Source organism: Leuresthes tenuis, unplaced genomic scaffold (assembly GCF_036924035.1).
Source record: "Leuresthes tenuis unplaced genomic scaffold, fLeuTen1.0.hap1 SCAF_3, whole genome shotgun sequence".
NCBI classification, from domain to species: domain Eukaryota; kingdom Metazoa; phylum Chordata; class Actinopteri; order Atheriniformes; family Atherinopsidae; genus Leuresthes; species Leuresthes tenuis.
Window position 1 is genome coordinate 6,486,038 of NW_027325357.1, and position 16,754 is coordinate 6,502,791.

At 39.4% G+C, this 16,754-nt stretch overlaps 1 protein-coding gene across 6 annotated transcripts in view; it reads right to left on the reverse strand.

Annotated features, from left to right (window-relative positions):
• Positions 1-4,436: 4,436 nt before the first annotated feature.
• The window catches only part of LOC140303001 (dedicator of cytokinesis protein 3-like), a 172,608-nt gene continuing 160,290 nt past the window's right edge, over positions 4,437-16,754 (reverse strand). For 3 of the 6 annotated variants that reach the window (XM_072381560.1, XM_072381559.1, XM_072381557.1), the window contains 16 exons: positions 16,073-16,159; positions 15,714-15,818; positions 15,418-15,559; positions 14,987-15,153; positions 14,432-14,518; positions 13,999-14,178; positions 13,369-13,452; positions 12,751-12,867; positions 12,348-12,478; positions 11,264-11,399; positions 10,584-10,665; positions 10,347-10,465; positions 9,848-9,935; positions 9,625-9,744; positions 8,072-8,157; positions 4,437-6,972 (listed from right to left, as the gene is read on the reverse strand). In XM_072381560.1, coding sequence (XP_072237661.1) covers positions 6,280-6,972; positions 8,072-8,157; positions 9,625-9,744; positions 9,848-9,935; positions 10,347-10,465; positions 10,584-10,665; positions 11,264-11,399; positions 12,348-12,478; positions 12,751-12,867; positions 13,369-13,452; positions 13,999-14,178; positions 14,432-14,518; positions 14,987-15,153; positions 15,418-15,559; positions 15,714-15,818; positions 16,073-16,159 — 2,424 coding nt within the window. In that variant the 3' untranslated portion in view covers positions 4,437-6,279. The remainder of the gene's footprint in view (positions 6,973-8,071; positions 8,158-9,624; positions 9,745-9,847; positions 9,936-10,346; positions 10,466-10,583; positions 10,666-11,263; positions 11,400-12,347; positions 12,479-12,750; positions 12,868-13,368; positions 13,453-13,998; positions 14,179-14,431; positions 14,519-14,986; positions 15,154-15,417; positions 15,560-15,713; positions 15,819-16,072; positions 16,160-16,754) is intronic. The other 3 variants (XM_072381562.1, XM_072381558.1, XM_072381561.1) reach the window with 3 other exon arrangements.

Consider the following 16,754-nt stretch of genomic DNA (forward strand, 5'->3'; position numbering starts at 1 on the left):
GTGTTCCGTATGCTGGTTTCCCACTATAAATTCCCGTATACTCGTTCATATTGTGAGAACATGCAAATGTGTTCTATTGATATCAAAACAAAATCAGTTTTTAAAGAGCTTCATCGGGAATTATTGACATTTTATAAAATGTGTACATTTTACATCTTAAGTTAAAGACACACAATGCCCAACATTACCTTCCTCACATTCACATTTAGTGAGAGCAGAAAGAAGTTGCACTCAGAATCTCCTGAGCTGCACCAGTGTTCATGTATGAAAGCAGTTTGAGTCAAGACAGCATCTTTCTGTAAAAAGAAAAGTTACCTTTTTTTTTTTATGAAAGTGAGGTTTATTGTTTTAACCTGATATATCATCTGCTCTGGGACACTTGAAAGTTTTTACTTTCTGCAGAGAAATGGATTATAAATTAGCACAATCTGAAGGTCTCTTTAGTAAAATGTCATTTCAAATAACTTTATGTTGAAATTGAATTATGGGAGGAAAAGAAAGTTTTAACCTCCTACTATACAAAATTTCTGCTTCAGCTACTTAATCAATGAAGTCGGAAGATAACTGGAGCCTTTAAGGAGCAAATGTTGATGATTTTGAACCAAACCCTATAAAAAGTCTAAAGAAATGGCTGTTTTAAGGTAGAAAATAGCCGAAAGATGCTGGAAATGTTGAACACTGCAGCCAAATATTAGATATGGGTACCAGCAAATGTGTCCAAAGTATATTTTGTTTTGTATATTTTATCCAATCAACTCTTATTGGATCAAGACTAATCTGCTTGCAATATTTTGAGTTCTATATTTCTCAGGTGCCTTAAATTCTGACCAGCAGCAGCTCAGTGATTTACAGCAACATTTATCTCTCAATGCAGGGTCACCTGTTGATCATCAAAAATGTCTTCTAACGTACCAGGTCTTCCACTCCTGCTGCCATTAGGAGAAAGTACCGTCAGGATTTCCTGATTTTCACTGATTGCATGTTAAAGATTAAGGATTTGCAAAAAAAGTATTTAGCCAATAAATACTTAATCGTGTACAAGATGCATTGTGTTTCTGCACTTTGTTACTGCTGACTATGATTTTGGACAATGAAATATTTTGAAATGACAAAACTGTTTCATTTGAATTTATTTCTTCAGATATTGTACAATTCTGGGCTTGTACTTTTTTCTATAAATGTCACTGGTTTCAGGTCAGTCAGTTTATTATTTGATTAAGATGTGTGTGAACGGTGGATTGTAAAATATGAATCAGAAGTGTCCAAACCATCAATTACAGGGTTTAAATATAACTGAATACATGAAAAGAAGACAGGTTGACTGAGTCTGAGTCAAACATTATTGTTTAATATTTGTCATTAATCATAAATCCACAACACAGCAGTTTGTTTAGTGAGTAGGAAAAATGTGAGTATTTACATCTACTGTCGTACACGTCACAGTTTATACCCATGCTAACACAATCAAGACTTTTATATACATGAAATAGTTACTGGCATCATTGTACAATTAAATACCATCATTGTACCTCACTATCTGGATTTGTCATTAATGCAAAATACACAAAAATAAAAATAAACCTCCTTCAGCTGCCCTGAATTTGACCATAATAATTAGACAAAATGAACCTGTAATGTTTGCTGTCATCTAGGTTTAAAAACAGTTTTACATCAGAAAGTACAAGGCAAGACAACCACAATCTACATGTATACAAGGTTTGCCCCTCATGACAGCTATAAATACACCCTCTTCTTGATTATGTACACAGAGATCAACCCTTCTTTTTATCCCCTGCAGCATTTCTGACAAATGCAAACAGGTGTGTTCAGTGGTTTTAGTATCACACCGTGCTCATTTCTAACCTGTGCATCGCAGAGCGAATTCTCCTCAGTGTTTTCACAGATTGACTATATAGCCAAGATGTGTGTTTCAACTTAAACTCATCCACCCATTAATTTTCTACACCCACCTGTTCTAACTTGGGGTCGTGGGGGGGGTGGAGCCTATCCCAGCTGTCACTGGGCAAGAGGAAGGGTACACCCTGGACAGGTCGCCAGTCCATCACAGGGCCACACAGAGACAAAAAAAACCATCCACGCTCACACTCACTCCAAAGGACAATCTAGAGTCACTGATTAACCTAACATGCATGTTTTTGGGCGGTGGGAGGAAGCCAGAGTACCAGAAGAAAACCCACACATACATGGGGAGAACATACAAATTCCACACAGAAAGGCCCCAGCCGGTATTCAGGAACCCTCCTGCTGTGAGGCGACGGCACCAACCACCACACCAACGTGCAGCCCAACTTCAAATCATCCCTTTTATAATGTACACAATTTTATTTTAGATTGTTGCTCCAGAGAATGTTTCCTTTAAAGTACAAATATATACTCAAACATGACATTGAATCAAAAAAATCTTTTTTGATCATCAGGGGTGTTGCATAGTTTTTCCTAAAGTTATAACTTATTTTCTTTCTATTCAAATTTACTGAGGGACTGAATGTGGGTACTTTCGAATATGAAAACCTTTGTTTTAAATCTAAAAGTTTAATACAATCTGATTGTTGTGCAGTCTTGGGTATAATAACACTAAACAGTTCCTTTTCATTCGCTGTAAATTACACACACTAAGCTAAACCCACACTAGTGTGGCAGCACAGACTGAGCTGTGTCCATTATTGCAAAGCTGATTTTTCAAGTTGCTATCAAATCTCCAACCTGCATGACAGTGATTATGTGGCCTGAACGGTTTCCAGAAGACACCAGTTCTGACAGTTCTTAAACGTTTGATGCGTGTTTTACGACTCGGTCTGTGGCACCAGGTCACAGCAGCGCTATCAACGGCGCACTGCGACCGCACCGCTCAAGACAAAGCAAGAAACAACTGATGCATTTCGTAGGCGAAAAGAACATGACAGAAGAGTGGTGAAAACTTCAGTGAAGCCTGTGATTCAGACATGAGGAAACATGCACAATATGTTTAACAATACTTTCTTCTCCCTGTATAATCTACCCATCTGATGCCAAGGCAACAAACATGAGAGCTCAGCAAGAAAAGCATTTCAGTCTCTCTGGATTAGGAGATCTAATTTAAAGTAGAGATGACTGTATGCAGAATATTGGCAGGCATGCAACTGCATTCAGTTGTTTAATGATAAAACACGTTTTTTAAAGTTCACCTTTCTCAAGCATGAACTGAAACTTCACCTCATGTTCACCTGAAGGATTAAAACTATGATGATGATTAACATGACAGACGCATGCATAAGAATGCATTGCTGTAAGTGACCCACAGTTACTATGAGTTTAAATGTTAATTTCCTCCATAATATCACCACAAATAAATGTTTCAACTTAATGTGATCACAGTCTGGATTACAGGAAAATAACAAATGAAAAAATGTGTGCCTTAGAGACACTAATGATGAAGTTAACATTGATGAAAATCTATGAAATCTAGATAAACCTAAATAAATGGAGTTCACTGTTAGGAGATGATCCCCATCAGAAAAAGTGAACTAAGAAGCAATTTCAGTTTAAAGAAAAAACTCAAATTTAGAATAGTAGCTTTTCTAAATCCATGGAGAAACAAAGTTAAAACTGATCTGTGGGTGTATGTCTGTTTCATAGAAATAAACTTAACATGAAATAGATGCTTCAGCAGGAAAACCATAACCTATAGTGTAAAGGAAATGCACATGGCCAGCTGAGCTACCATCCTGAAACCTCAACACATCAACCCAACAAAAAACTGAAAGAACACTAAAAAATGCTCATTTGGAACAACTCACCAACTGCAGAGCTTCATCAATTCCCCTTTCACTGACAAGTCATCTCTTAGAAACTAGGTTATTTGTTGCTTTTCATTTTCTCTAAGAATAAATTATCTTTAAGCTAAACAATGCAGGATAAATGATAAGGGTTGCTTCAGGAAGGGCATCCGGCCTAAAACAAATCAATGATGTAGGGATCGATGCTGTGGCGACTTCTGAAAAAGAAGACGCCAAAAGAAGAAGAAGCTTAATAATGCAGAGCGACTGGTTTGTGTAACAGTGCACAAACCAGTTCACTTTCCAAGGAGCCGATGGTAGAAGCATCACTGTCACTGTCTCCCAGCCCCAAACCCCAGGTTGGCTTAGGAAGGTTCCTAACTGAGTTAAATGGAAGTATGTGATCAGCAGCCAGAAAAGAGTTGTCTAAAGGATAAAGGCTTTTTATTATTCATTTATTATCATCTTCAGCACACCCTAACAAAGAACATAAATAATTCTTTCTCACAATTTTTTGTCCCAGCAACTTTCAAAGCAATGCTTGGTTACTTTCAACCAGTTAATAATCAAGTAATACTCTAAAGGAGTTTTTGTGGGATATTTATTGAATAGCTTTAGTTTCAGTGCTGCACACTCACACCACAGCTTAGTGTAAGTTGTCAGAGTGGTGCTTTGATATGACATTTGTTGGGATTTGGCCCTATATAAATAAAACTTAATTGAACTGTCTTTCCTAAGTTCTTATTAATAGCACATTTCCTTAACCACATACTGGTTTCCAACAAGGAGGAAAAGGAAAATAGTAGGGAGCTTTCTTAACCATTTGACTAGACCCCGAGTCAAAATAAACAACCCTGTAGAGAAACACAGACCATCAACAGCCTCCTCTTAACGTCACAGGAGAAACAAACTGAGGCGTTTTAGGCTCTTTTACACTTAACAGAAGTATGACTAAACTCAAACTAACATAACAGTTCACTGTGGAAAATAACTTCTCTAGTTATGGTGGGAATATGGTCTGGGTTAGGGTGACAGAAATAAGGTGTGATGGTTAACAAGCAAGAACCTGGTGAGCTGATCACAGCTGGTCAGTTTTGTGCATTCAAACCAAATAGGAGAAAAGCGACTGAACTATTACAGGTTGACAATGAGCACAAGTTTTACATTTTCAAAATAAACAAAAATATCAAAATGTTACATTTATCACAGGGGAAAAATGTTGCTGATTTGACATCCTGTCAGACTTAAGTGGTTGCATCTCCTAAACTATCAGAACATCAGTGCACAGTACAGTATTCCTTCAGTGCTTCCAGTAATTCACCTTTGTGGATACTCACAGTCTCTGTTTAAGCTTAAACTCATTGAACAAGCATGCATACAAACAGAACCCCGATTAAAAAAAATGTTCAGTCAATACAGCTCATTACTTTCATAAAAAATGGCAAAAAAGTGTGTATTTATTGTTATCAATATTCTCTATAAATGCCATCCTTGCACATGATTCCATGTGCATATTTACAGGTTAAACCCTTAAACACATCAGCTAAAAAACAAAAAAAATCATTGCATCATCACAACCTCTAGTGAAATCAATTTTCATCCCTGACGCTGCAACGTAAAAACCTTCCAGTGTTTGAGTGCGAGGTCACCCCATCCTCTTCAACAAGTGCACGTCATATTTCATCAAGCAGCTGCTGCAGCTTAAGGAAGCTACTAACTTGCATATTTCTACACAATTTCACCTTCAGTTAAATTTGTATGCATTAAATATAAATTATATTCATATAACTTTATCTAATGTATAACATCTATCTATATTTGTTGTTGGAAAAATACTTCTTAGTTCCATGAAGGCCGCCATTTTTCATTGAGTGTTGAGGATTTAAATAGTAGCATTTGCAGCCTCAGTGTGTTATTTGGCTGTTTGTTGTTCAGTAGTCACGTGAGGGGAAATCAAATGTACTTTTTTTGTGTTTTGGTGCTGTGTTGCTTCGTTAAAGTGCTGTTTTTCTTAAATTTTCAGAGCGAGGTATCAACAGAATATAATTTCTGTGCAAATACTTTAAAGAGCCCCCTCTTTATGATAATGTTCAGTGTTATCAATACAAAAGAAATCAATAACTAACGTGTGATCTGTGCAATCTCGGGACGTGTTCGAATTTAAAAATGTTCAATTATTAAATGGTCATAATGGATGAAGAAAGACTGCTACAGTTTTCCTGAATCTAACCAAAAAAGAAATCAAGCTTTATGCTCTCACCTGGATGCAGTGACATGAGGAGAAAACTTTCAGATGAGGATGCTCTTATTTTTTGTTGAGGATGTAATTTGAGAGAAAGCAGCTCATTTGAACCTTTAACTTTACAGCTTTTGCTGTCAATGTTTCCTGCAGGACATCAGAGGGGAGTCCATGACACAGACTCAGTTTGGCTTTTGCGCTCTCATTATTTTTCTTTTTAGAAAATAGTTTGTCTTGTTTCTACAAACATCAGCTGACATCAGCTCACTCCTCACTGATGCCGTGCTCCCAAGCCACTTTAGCTTGTTCATCCTTGGTTGCTGCAATTATTGGCTGGGAGATCTTGCGTGGCATGGGCCGAGGAGCAGGAGGAGGCGGTGGTCCAGACTGGGTGATCAAGGGGTCCTCCTCAGGGATACAGCCCTCTCTGAGGTAGGGTTTAGGAGGCAGGGCTGGAGGGGGCTCATGGAGGTGGTAGAGAGGCGGGTGGTGGGGAATGTAGTGTGGGTGGAAGTGGTGGTGGTAAAAGTGGTGTTGGGGGTGTGGCTGCCCATCTGGCTGTTGTGACTGTGGAGCTCCACTGGAGGCCGGACCTGGAGCCTGAGGCTGGATTTGGCACACCACCTGGGCCGGGCTGACACCTCCTGGGGCAGAGTGGCTGCGGCACGGTGGGGGTTTGACTCCATCCAAGACTTCGGGTTCAGACATGCTGTACCTGACGGGCTGGTAAGGGGAGTCGGGGTCTTCCTGGTCAGTGGTCCAGGCCTGGCTGCTGGGGACGGACTCCAAGGTGTCTGTGCGGCTGGCTGGAGGGTCGCAGGATGAGGTGGGGCCGCCGAAGTTGCTCTCACTGAGGGAGGAGACCCCAGAGCTGGCGCTGCCGGACAAGGTGGAGTTACTGCCATCCAGGATGGACTGTGGACTGGTGGGCGAGGCAGGTATAGGGTGCAGGGGAGACTGGGGAGACAGAGGAGGAGGGTTAAAGAGAATGTTAAATCGTTAATCAAATATCCATGTATGCAGACTCATCAACAGCTCTGCAACATAACAACAATTTGTGATAAAAATGTACCACAGTGTGATAAAATTAGGTTATCGCTAATATTATTGATAATTTGAGATTTCTGTGTAAAACCTGGAGAATAACCCAAGAATAAAACAGTTTCATAGCACTTTTCTACAGCAATGTGTTTAAAGTTGCCTGGAGCTGAATTTCTCATGTTTTCATAGGTTGAGTTGGGCCTCCTCAAGGGATTGGGGGAGGGCCTCCTGACAGATAAATGGGAGTTTAATTGAATGGAAGTTAGTTAATATTGCATTAGTTAAATAAAAAATAACTTGTGATGCTGTTGAAGAGCTCGGATACAAACTGAAATATGTGGATATCTTGACTAATTTGCAATTGTATATGGTGTTAAGCAACATAATCAGGATCCCATTAGCATCCTAAAATGTAACAAAAGAAGGGGGGGGGTAAAAACTTTATCTGAGGGGAGGCTTACTGTCTCAGATTCTGAAACTCTTGCTAAAAAAAAAAAGGAAAACTGAAAGATAAAATAAAATAAATCTAATGACCATGTCTAATGAAACTAAACAGACCTGGAAACTGTTCAGAAAACAGAAAAACGTGCAGAAGAGGAAACAAGGAGTTGTGATGTCTCTTTGGATGATTTCTGTCAGAGTTTATTTTCAGCACACTCAACTGTGTACTGTGAATGAGAGCATTAAAGGAAAGATGTTTTTGTCTTCCAGCTGCACACACAGATGCCTCACATCTGTTCAGTTACTCTTTCCTGAGAGAAAAAACTTTTAGTGTGTGATGGTTTCAGTCACTCAGAGGCTGAGGTGGAAACATACAACATTTTGTGATGACATTTAGAAGGGCTGTGACCCAACGTGTCTCTGGCACAAACGCACAAATGACCACAAAGAAAAGCATACAGATGCCACAATACAGAGAGAAACATGTCTTTCTTGGGGAGTGCAGACAAACAATCAAGCATCCACACTAACAGCAGGAGTGGGAGGAGGAGGAGGAGGAGGTGGAGGAGGGTACCTTTCTTAAGGAGCGCGCAGGGAGAGCTGGAGGGAGGTCGCTGATCTGGTGGTGGAAAGCGTCAAAGTGCATCGACAGGTGTTGCCCTACAGGGGAAGACACAGCAGGACTGACTTAGAGAGATTCACGCTCACACACACTTCAGAACTGAGAGGAGGAGGAGGTATGGAGTGCCAGGTGAAAGAAGAAAGATAAGAGAGACGGGAGGAGAAAGAGAGCACAGGAGAGGTGGGTAGAAGGAGTACAAGGAGGGAAAGTTGGATCAGAGAGGAGGTGGAGGAGTGTGTGAGGGAGGGAGGTGTTTGAAGCGCTTCTTTCAGAAAGTCAGTGGAGATTTGTTTCAAATGCAGCTTCTACACTCAAAAAATAGCTTTGATTCTTTACTTTTTTCAACAATACTGCTGGAAGTGACAAAGAGGAAGATTAAAGTTTGAGTTCAACCAAATTACTCCTCAATACACTTTTCTTTTTTTTTTACCATTTATGGGAATGAGCCATGTAGGCAGTTTGGCTGTCCAGTATTAAGCAGTACACTGTGTCTACTGTATGCTGGGACTGAAATAACACATGTCGTGCTCAAAACTTTATTCGGTTCAAACAATAAAAACATTTTTAAAAATGTCTGAGACACTCAGAAGGAATGTTATATGTGACTTTTGATGACTTTCTGTAAAAAAATCTCTGACACTGGGTGTCAGAAACATATTTAAGCTTCAAAATGCTTTGGTAGTCTTCTGATCTCTTCATTCCTTTCACGAAACTCTGTGTTTACAGAATAAGAGGCAGAAAGCCTGCTATGATGCACGACTGAATCTTTTAATTTGTTTGAGGAACTTCTTGAAAGAGTGTCAATAAACCACTAGTTTCCGTTTTGTGTTTGTATTTTTCCAGTGAATGCATGAAACATTTTCTTCTGCTGTTGTTTAATACCTTTGGACTCATTTAGACAAATTCTAAATTAGCAACAATTTATCTATAAGTACTGTACATATTGGACTTCAAACTTACCCACAATTCATGAATAAACACAAAAAAACAGCATCATACAAAAGGTCTCTTTTGGGTGAGCTAAGCTCCACCAAGCTCATTGGTTATTTCAAGTATGCTCCTCTAATCAGTAATCAATCAATGTGAACAGATTTCAATCCTTCTGGAGGAGAAACTACATAAAATGCTAATCTAAATCTGTTTGTAACACCGGTAGCAAAATTCTGTAAACCACAGTTAATACAATAGAAGATACCAGAATATTGAGGGAAAATAAACACAATATCACACCTACAAAATGAGAAGATTTGTACTATATGGCGCATTCCACCTCACTCCCTCTCGAACTTTACATTCTTTCTGACCGTTGTCGTGCATGAAGGTGCTTTTCAAGAGTTTTACACATGAGCAAACTGCAGCTCGACTCCCATGTGGAGCATGAATCTGTACCCAGCCCACAAGATTAAAACCTGCAGAAATTTACATGCAAAAGAAACTGTCTAAAATCAACATCCACAAGTGCAAATATCTAACACACAGACACACATCTCGCTGCAGTTTCATACCATGGGGTATGTTGCGTGGTGGCACAGGTGGTGCCATGACACTGCCCACATGGGAAGAAAGGAATGGGAGGGCTTCTCTGGTACCGCTGTCCAAACTCCAACTACTAGGAGCGGTGAGGACTGAGGAAGAAAGGAAATTGAAGAAGATGTGGGGTGAGGAAACGATAAATTAAATGTGATTTAATATATTATCTCGTACATATACGTGTGTGTGATTGCTTACCTTTCTCAGCTACGGAGAGGTTGGGGTCACTGCAGGGTTTACATGGACCAATCACCTGATGGAACAAAGCTCGCTGGAAGTTTGCCAGCTGAACAGACAGAAAGATGCATGAGCAACATTATAAAAAGCAAATATAAAAATGGCAATCCATGGATATTATACAGTTCATCAACCTGCTGGCATCATAAAGGATGGAGACTCGAAATGAACCACACAGCTCACATTATGTGACTTCTACTTGTCTGTTCACGCCTGAGTGAGTCATGATGGCCCTATTGATGTTCAGGGTTAAATCTATCTTCAAGCCATTAATAGCAAAGGTCTAAAATATCTATATCATAGCTTAAAGTGCATTTTTCTATCACTGAGCCAAAAGTTTAATTTTAAAGTGATCAAATCTATATTTATAAACAAGACGTCACAATTTCAGGTCAGACGTTAATACAGGGAATTGAACATTCAGGTGGTGCGGTCTTTCCCTCCATCCATCCCTCCGTACCTGTCCATTCTCAGTGATGTTGGAGTACATCGCACTGCTCGGCCTCTCCCTGTGTGGCGGCAGCAGCATCAACAATTCTCTGTTGTGTCTGTACTTGTCTGGCAGAGAAGGAGAGCCGACTGCAGATGTACAAACAGGAGATAACATTTGTTAAAAAAAAAAGAAAACTACAGCATTAAACACTCACAAATACATGTGTCTTTTCCATGTTGCAGTAGCTGCATCTGAACTGCTCACCTCTGATAGCTGAGGGGGTAGTGTTTATCATCTGAGGGGGTGCGGAGTGGGTGGAGCTAAGACTGGAGGAGGAGGGGCTTGCCTGCAGTGAGAAAGTGTCATGGTGAGTTCATTAAAACTACAATGATAAGGTAAACAAAACTGGGGATGGTGGTGGTATAGAAACAGAAGTCACGTCTGATAGACTAGAGTTTAAAGTCTCGCGTAAAACCCTCAGATTCTTTACCACAGTGAAAACACAGCACTACCACAGTAAAAATACTCCATTACAAAAGAATGCTATTTTAAAAAAGTTATTCAAGTATAACTAAGAAAATGTATGTATTAAAGCTATAACTAAAGTGCTTTATGTGTGTCATCAGATTTTTTTTTTACTAAATTTCTCACACAAATTACTGTCGTATCTAAGTTAGATGTGGTCTATGCCATTTTATAAGAGATAGCTGCTAATGATTATTGTTATTACAGATTCATCTCCTCAGATTTTTTGTTATGCTTTTGGGAAAGACCCTTATACACTTGTTTTGTATATGAGTCAACTTAATCAAAATAAAGTAAATCAAAACTATTCTAAGAAAGATCAGAAAATACATTTTACATTGAAATATTGAATTTTTGTGATTTTTATGAAAATAATGACGAGTCTCTCAATGACCATGTCTGCGTGGTGTACCACTGACCTGCATGCGGTAGAAGTCTTCAGGGTGCTCCACCACCACGCCATCAGCCAGGATCAGAAGATTTCCTGTCTCACTGGAGTTGTGAGAGGAGAGAGTGGGGGAGGAAATGCGAACTGGAGTCAAAACAGCAATGGAACTGGGAGGAGGGAATGAAAAGAGGAATAGGAAAGGAAGGAAGGAAGGAAGGAAGGAAGGAAGGAAGGAAGGAAGGAAGGAAGGAAGGAAGGAAGGAAGGAAGGAAGGAAGGAAGGAAGGAAGGAAGGAAGGAAGGAAGGAAGGAAGGAAGGAAGGAAGGAAGGAAGGAAGGAAGGAAGGAAGGAAGGAAGGAAGGAAGGAAGGAAGGAAGGAAGGAAGGAAGGAAGGGAGGAAGGGTGAAAATGAAAGTTTGGGGGAAAAAGGAAAAGAGAAGGAGGGATGGGGAGTGGGGGAGGAAAAAAGGACCAAGAAGCGAGGAATCGTGCAAAGTGCAATACATCCAAAGAAAACAAGAAGAAAGAAGCAAAAACAAAAGGCCAAAACATGCATGCAAGGTAATTTGATAAGAATGGGAGTGATCAGCAGCCCAGGCCATGCAAGAAGCCAAATGTAACATGGTATTGATTGGGAATGAAAGAAACAGAAAATGGAATAATTTCAGAAAGTGAGGTGTAAGCAGAAGACAGATATGGCAGAAACAAGAGATTTAATAAGTGAATAGCGATGGAATGAGAAGATGGTGTGTGTATTAACTGTAATATGTGACAGAGTCTCTGCAGTGTTCACAAAATTAAATTTAAGACTTTTCAAGATCTTATTAAAACAACACTGAATGCAATTCTCCTGCTGCAGATTCAGTGTCCAGACTGTGGCTTAAACAGATTTTTCCAGAAACCTCCACACTTTCATGCTACTTTGGAGGAAACTCCATAAAAGGATTTTTCATGGCTTTTCAAGATCTGCTGTTACCCTGAATGAGGATGTCACATCATGTTCATGTGGATGGAAGACAAACTGTCTCTCAGTAAACACACAGCAGAGCAATCTTACAGTGCAAAGCTTTGCTCAGAGATAAAGTAAACCTGGAAACTGCTTATGTGTTGCTGACCTATGTCGGTGCATGAGCTTGAAGCTCTCGGGGCTCATGGGATTGTGAGAGGCCAGGATCCCTCTGGGAGTGTTGGCTCCTGAACTGGACTTGTCCAACCCAGGCAGACCCTGCAATGCAACAAAGAAGCACTGCTCTGAATATTCACACTGCCCTTGGATGAACACACACACACACATTGTGCTGATCCAACCTTCAAGCATGTCTACAGATACCCTCTTTTAGACTCACTGTAGATTTAGTTTTGATTCCTCATATTTTGTCTCATAAAGAACCAACAAAAACTACTTCAGAGCCACAGCTGAGGTCACATTTTTCCCATAACATACAGTATCTCCCCTGAACCCTGCGCAGTTTAAAGGTTTGAAATGCTGCATGGAAAGCTGCTGTTGTCTGAACTCACATGGCAGAGGCTGCTCCTCATCATCTGGAACTGATCTATCAGCTTCTTGTGCAAGGGACGCATTTCTGGGTGCACCAGCTTCTCATGGACAGCCAAGCCAACTCCAAGGATATGGACCTGTGTGGAAACGAGATCAACAATGCAGGGCGACTTCGTCAGTGTGAAGAGAGAATGGTTGCTTGGTTGTTAAAGAATCTCTTCTAACCATATTTACTGTTTTTGTCTCAGTAGGAGATCATTTTTTTCACCTCCATCATGTGCAGCATTCTGCATTACTGCAACATTTCGAAGGTTTTTGTGGGTCAGTGTTTCATGATGATTCTTTCCAATTTTAGTGAAAGCCAGATGTTTTAGTCTAGTGCCACCATCAGCTGTGTCCAAGAATGCTGACGACTGTATTTAAGTGAAGAAAGTGTTGGTATGTCATTGGTAAGTCAGAGATTCCTTTAAAAACTGCTGGTTCAGTTGAAATGACTTTTAAATATCACTGAGTTGTTAGAGGATTGTTTTTACGACTCTCTGCCTCATGCTTGACTTCTTCACATGGTTGTAGGTTTATGCACATGTTGTTTCTCAGTGAAACCACAAGTAAAAAACAGCGTGTAAAGAATGCGTCACCTGCTCCTGCATCAAGTCTTTGAGCTGTGTGATCTTCTCTGTGTCGTCAGGGTGGCTGGTGATGTACTCCTTATCAAAGAATGCCTAGTTACACAGAAAATAACCATTTTTTTTTTTTTTTGTTGCTAATGACTGTAATTATCTGGTTATATGATTATTGTGCTGTACTACATTCGTCAGAAATGATAAAACATAAATCTCTTGGTATTCTGCTGAATCCTTTCAGGCAGATTCACAAAAGACTGTCAATGACAAATGATCAAATGCTTTACATGAGCAACTCCTCTCAAAGATTTCTTCTGGACTCCAAAATAGAAATAGAGACCTTCAACACCTCTAAGGGGTAAAACAACATTACAGCAGTGAAATATCCTTAATCACAGAACAAGAATAAAGACAGAATAAGGACATTATGAAAGACATTAGACATATGCTGGGCTGATGAACAAAAACATTAATTCATATATAAATCTGTTTTGTAAGTACATGTAGTTTAATAAATACATTGAACTGGTTTATTGCTAAAATGCCCAAATGACAGATCAACAAACTTTTGACAGTAATATATTGCTTCAGATGGGACTGCTGATCTGAAATAAAGATGTTTTTATGCAGCACTTTCTGCCTGACCTCTTGGTATCTGGCGATGCCTCCATTAACGGCAGCATCGATGACCCCGTTCAGAGTCATGCTGAGCAGGTTGATGTTGCCATGCAGCTGCTTGTGTTGGTACTGGCTGATCAGAGTCCGCAGCTCCTGGTTCTTATTCTCCACCACAGAGATGGCGTTTTCTAACGGACTCACCTCCACCTAAGAGAAAGATGAAGGACTCAAAAGTAAAATATATATGCAACTACAATTTACTTACAATCTGTTGGTTGCAGTTTTTCACAGAGCTTCTTTGCTCAAATTCAAGCAGTTTTTCCTCTTTTAACAAAAATATACTTCTTGTGTATCAGTGAGACCTTACATTTTTTTATCTGTATATAAAAAAGGAATCTTAAATGCATGTATTTTCATAATGAATCAACATTTCATCGCACAGATGTTTTTCCTGACTCACCAGCTCTCTCTTGTCCACCTCAAACCAGCGTGAAATCCCAGGCAGAGGGTGTGTGAGGATCAGAGTCGTCCTTTCTATCCAGAGACTCTGATACAAACAGAACAACAGGCAGTGAGACAAACTGTCCTGAATTTCACAAGGTTTGATCTCAGCTTCAGCAGCAGTGAAGTCTTGCTCCTTAAATATTTTATAAGTATATCATACAGCTTATAAAGTACCATGTTGATTTTGAAACATCATATTTATCATTTGGGTTGAAATTTTGGATTTTTTATTGTGCTTGTACTTAAGCGAACGCTTTTAAATATTATTTGGACATATTTAGGAGGCGTGTACGTGTCCATGTGAAAGCTTATCAATGTAACGAAACACAAAATACAGAAGAAAGGGAGAAATCATCAAATGGAAATCTCTCATGCCTGGTAAGAGTATAAAAACACCAGAACAACAATGTGAGGAATTTTGATTTATCCACATAAATGGATGGGTGATAAGATTAGACTAGAAGAATAATTTATTTTCCACCAGACTAATTTGGCATAACAGGCAACAAACCTTGAACTCATTGTCTCTGTCTTTGGGTCCTTTGTGGAAGGGCCGGTCATAACGGAATCGACGAACGTTGTTAACCCGATAGAAGCTCTTGATGCGATCTGGTACTCTGTCCATCTGAAGCACGCTGACACTGTCTGGAGCTGGTGTTACAGCGTAGATCTGGAGATCTGAGCCGAGGAGGGCGAAGGGTCAAGGAGCAAAATAGTTCACATTCAGACAATTTATGGTCTGAGCGAGTAATAATTTTACTTTTTAAAGTCACTGTTTTTATGAACACGAGTTGTTTTTAATGTGAAAATCAATCAGTTTTTTATTGAACTTTTGTTCATATACCACCAAATCACAGTAAATGTCATCTCAAGGCAATCAATCACTGATAGAAAACTGAAAATGACACAAAGATGTAACATGGTCTCCTGTCTGAAGGATACACTGGGCATCACACTGCAGGATGGCCTCATCTGGTTGATTCGGGTGCTGCATCGCAATGGCTTGTGGAAATTCTCCCAGCATCCTTTGCTGGAAGGCTTCTAACCTTTCATAGTCATGGCCACGGCACACAAACTCTTTGTTCTGATGTGAATGAACCAAAAACAAATCAAACAGAAGATAATTCTTTATAAAAGTCTCACTTGTGTAAACTACAGAGAAACTACATGACAGTTAACTTGCATTAGTAAGCTTCAAACAGGTACCGTGTTGTACTAATCCACAACATATCACTCACTCTGAGGAAGAAGGGGAACTTCCTGCCGTAAAATCCCACCCTGAAGAATTCTGGCTCCAGACGCTGCTGCTCCATGATATTGTCATAATATGCTGCTTCCATTTTCTACACAAACAGGCCAAAAAGGAAATATAATCATGATAAGTTATATTTAAACTGGGCATGCATTAAAAAACAGTGTAAAGAACATGAAATTATATTCATATTCATTATTCCTTCATCAGTCTATGTAAAAGGATGAAACAGCACTAAATACTCCGAGATCCGTCCAGGGATTATATTTCAGTGAGATGGGAAGGAGGATTTACAGTCTGTGGGAGTTAATGCTGTAATTGAAACTAGTTTGTGATGGAGCTCACCCGTATCCAGCTGAGGCTCTGGTAGTCATACAGAGATTCATACTGAAATGCCAGCTCCCTGCACAGAGGAATACCATACTCCCAACACTGCAGGACACAAACACAGGCTTATTTAGCGTAGTTAAAAATAATGAGTACGGCATGAGAAAATTCATCTGAAACTATTTTGAAAGTGAATATTTGTTAGTTATTGATGATGTCTTAATCAAAAGAGTAAAAACATTTTTGGCAGGATTTATTCCATTTCTCTGCTGTACGTTACAATACACTGAATATTTTCAAGACTCACAAACAAAATATTTAAAAATAATACATTTGGGAGGACAACATCTCAAATTTCCAGACAAAATATTCTAATAATAATCTCCAATAATTAATGCAACAAAATGGTTTTAATATGGATTTAATATGTGGCTAGAGAATCAAAAATAGCAGTGGTATTCTGCAAGAGTTTGAATATGATTCTGGTTCACATCTCATGATAAGATGTTGAACATCCTTCGTGTCTTTAAAACAATATACAGGACTATATATACTATACATTTTAGTTAATTGATATTAATATTAGCATCTTAAGTACAGATAACCACACAAAGAAGAATATAAATGGTAACAAGGTAACTGACCACTGCATCGTCCTACCTTGCCATGACTTAAGTAGTGTGTGAGCTCTAATATTCGT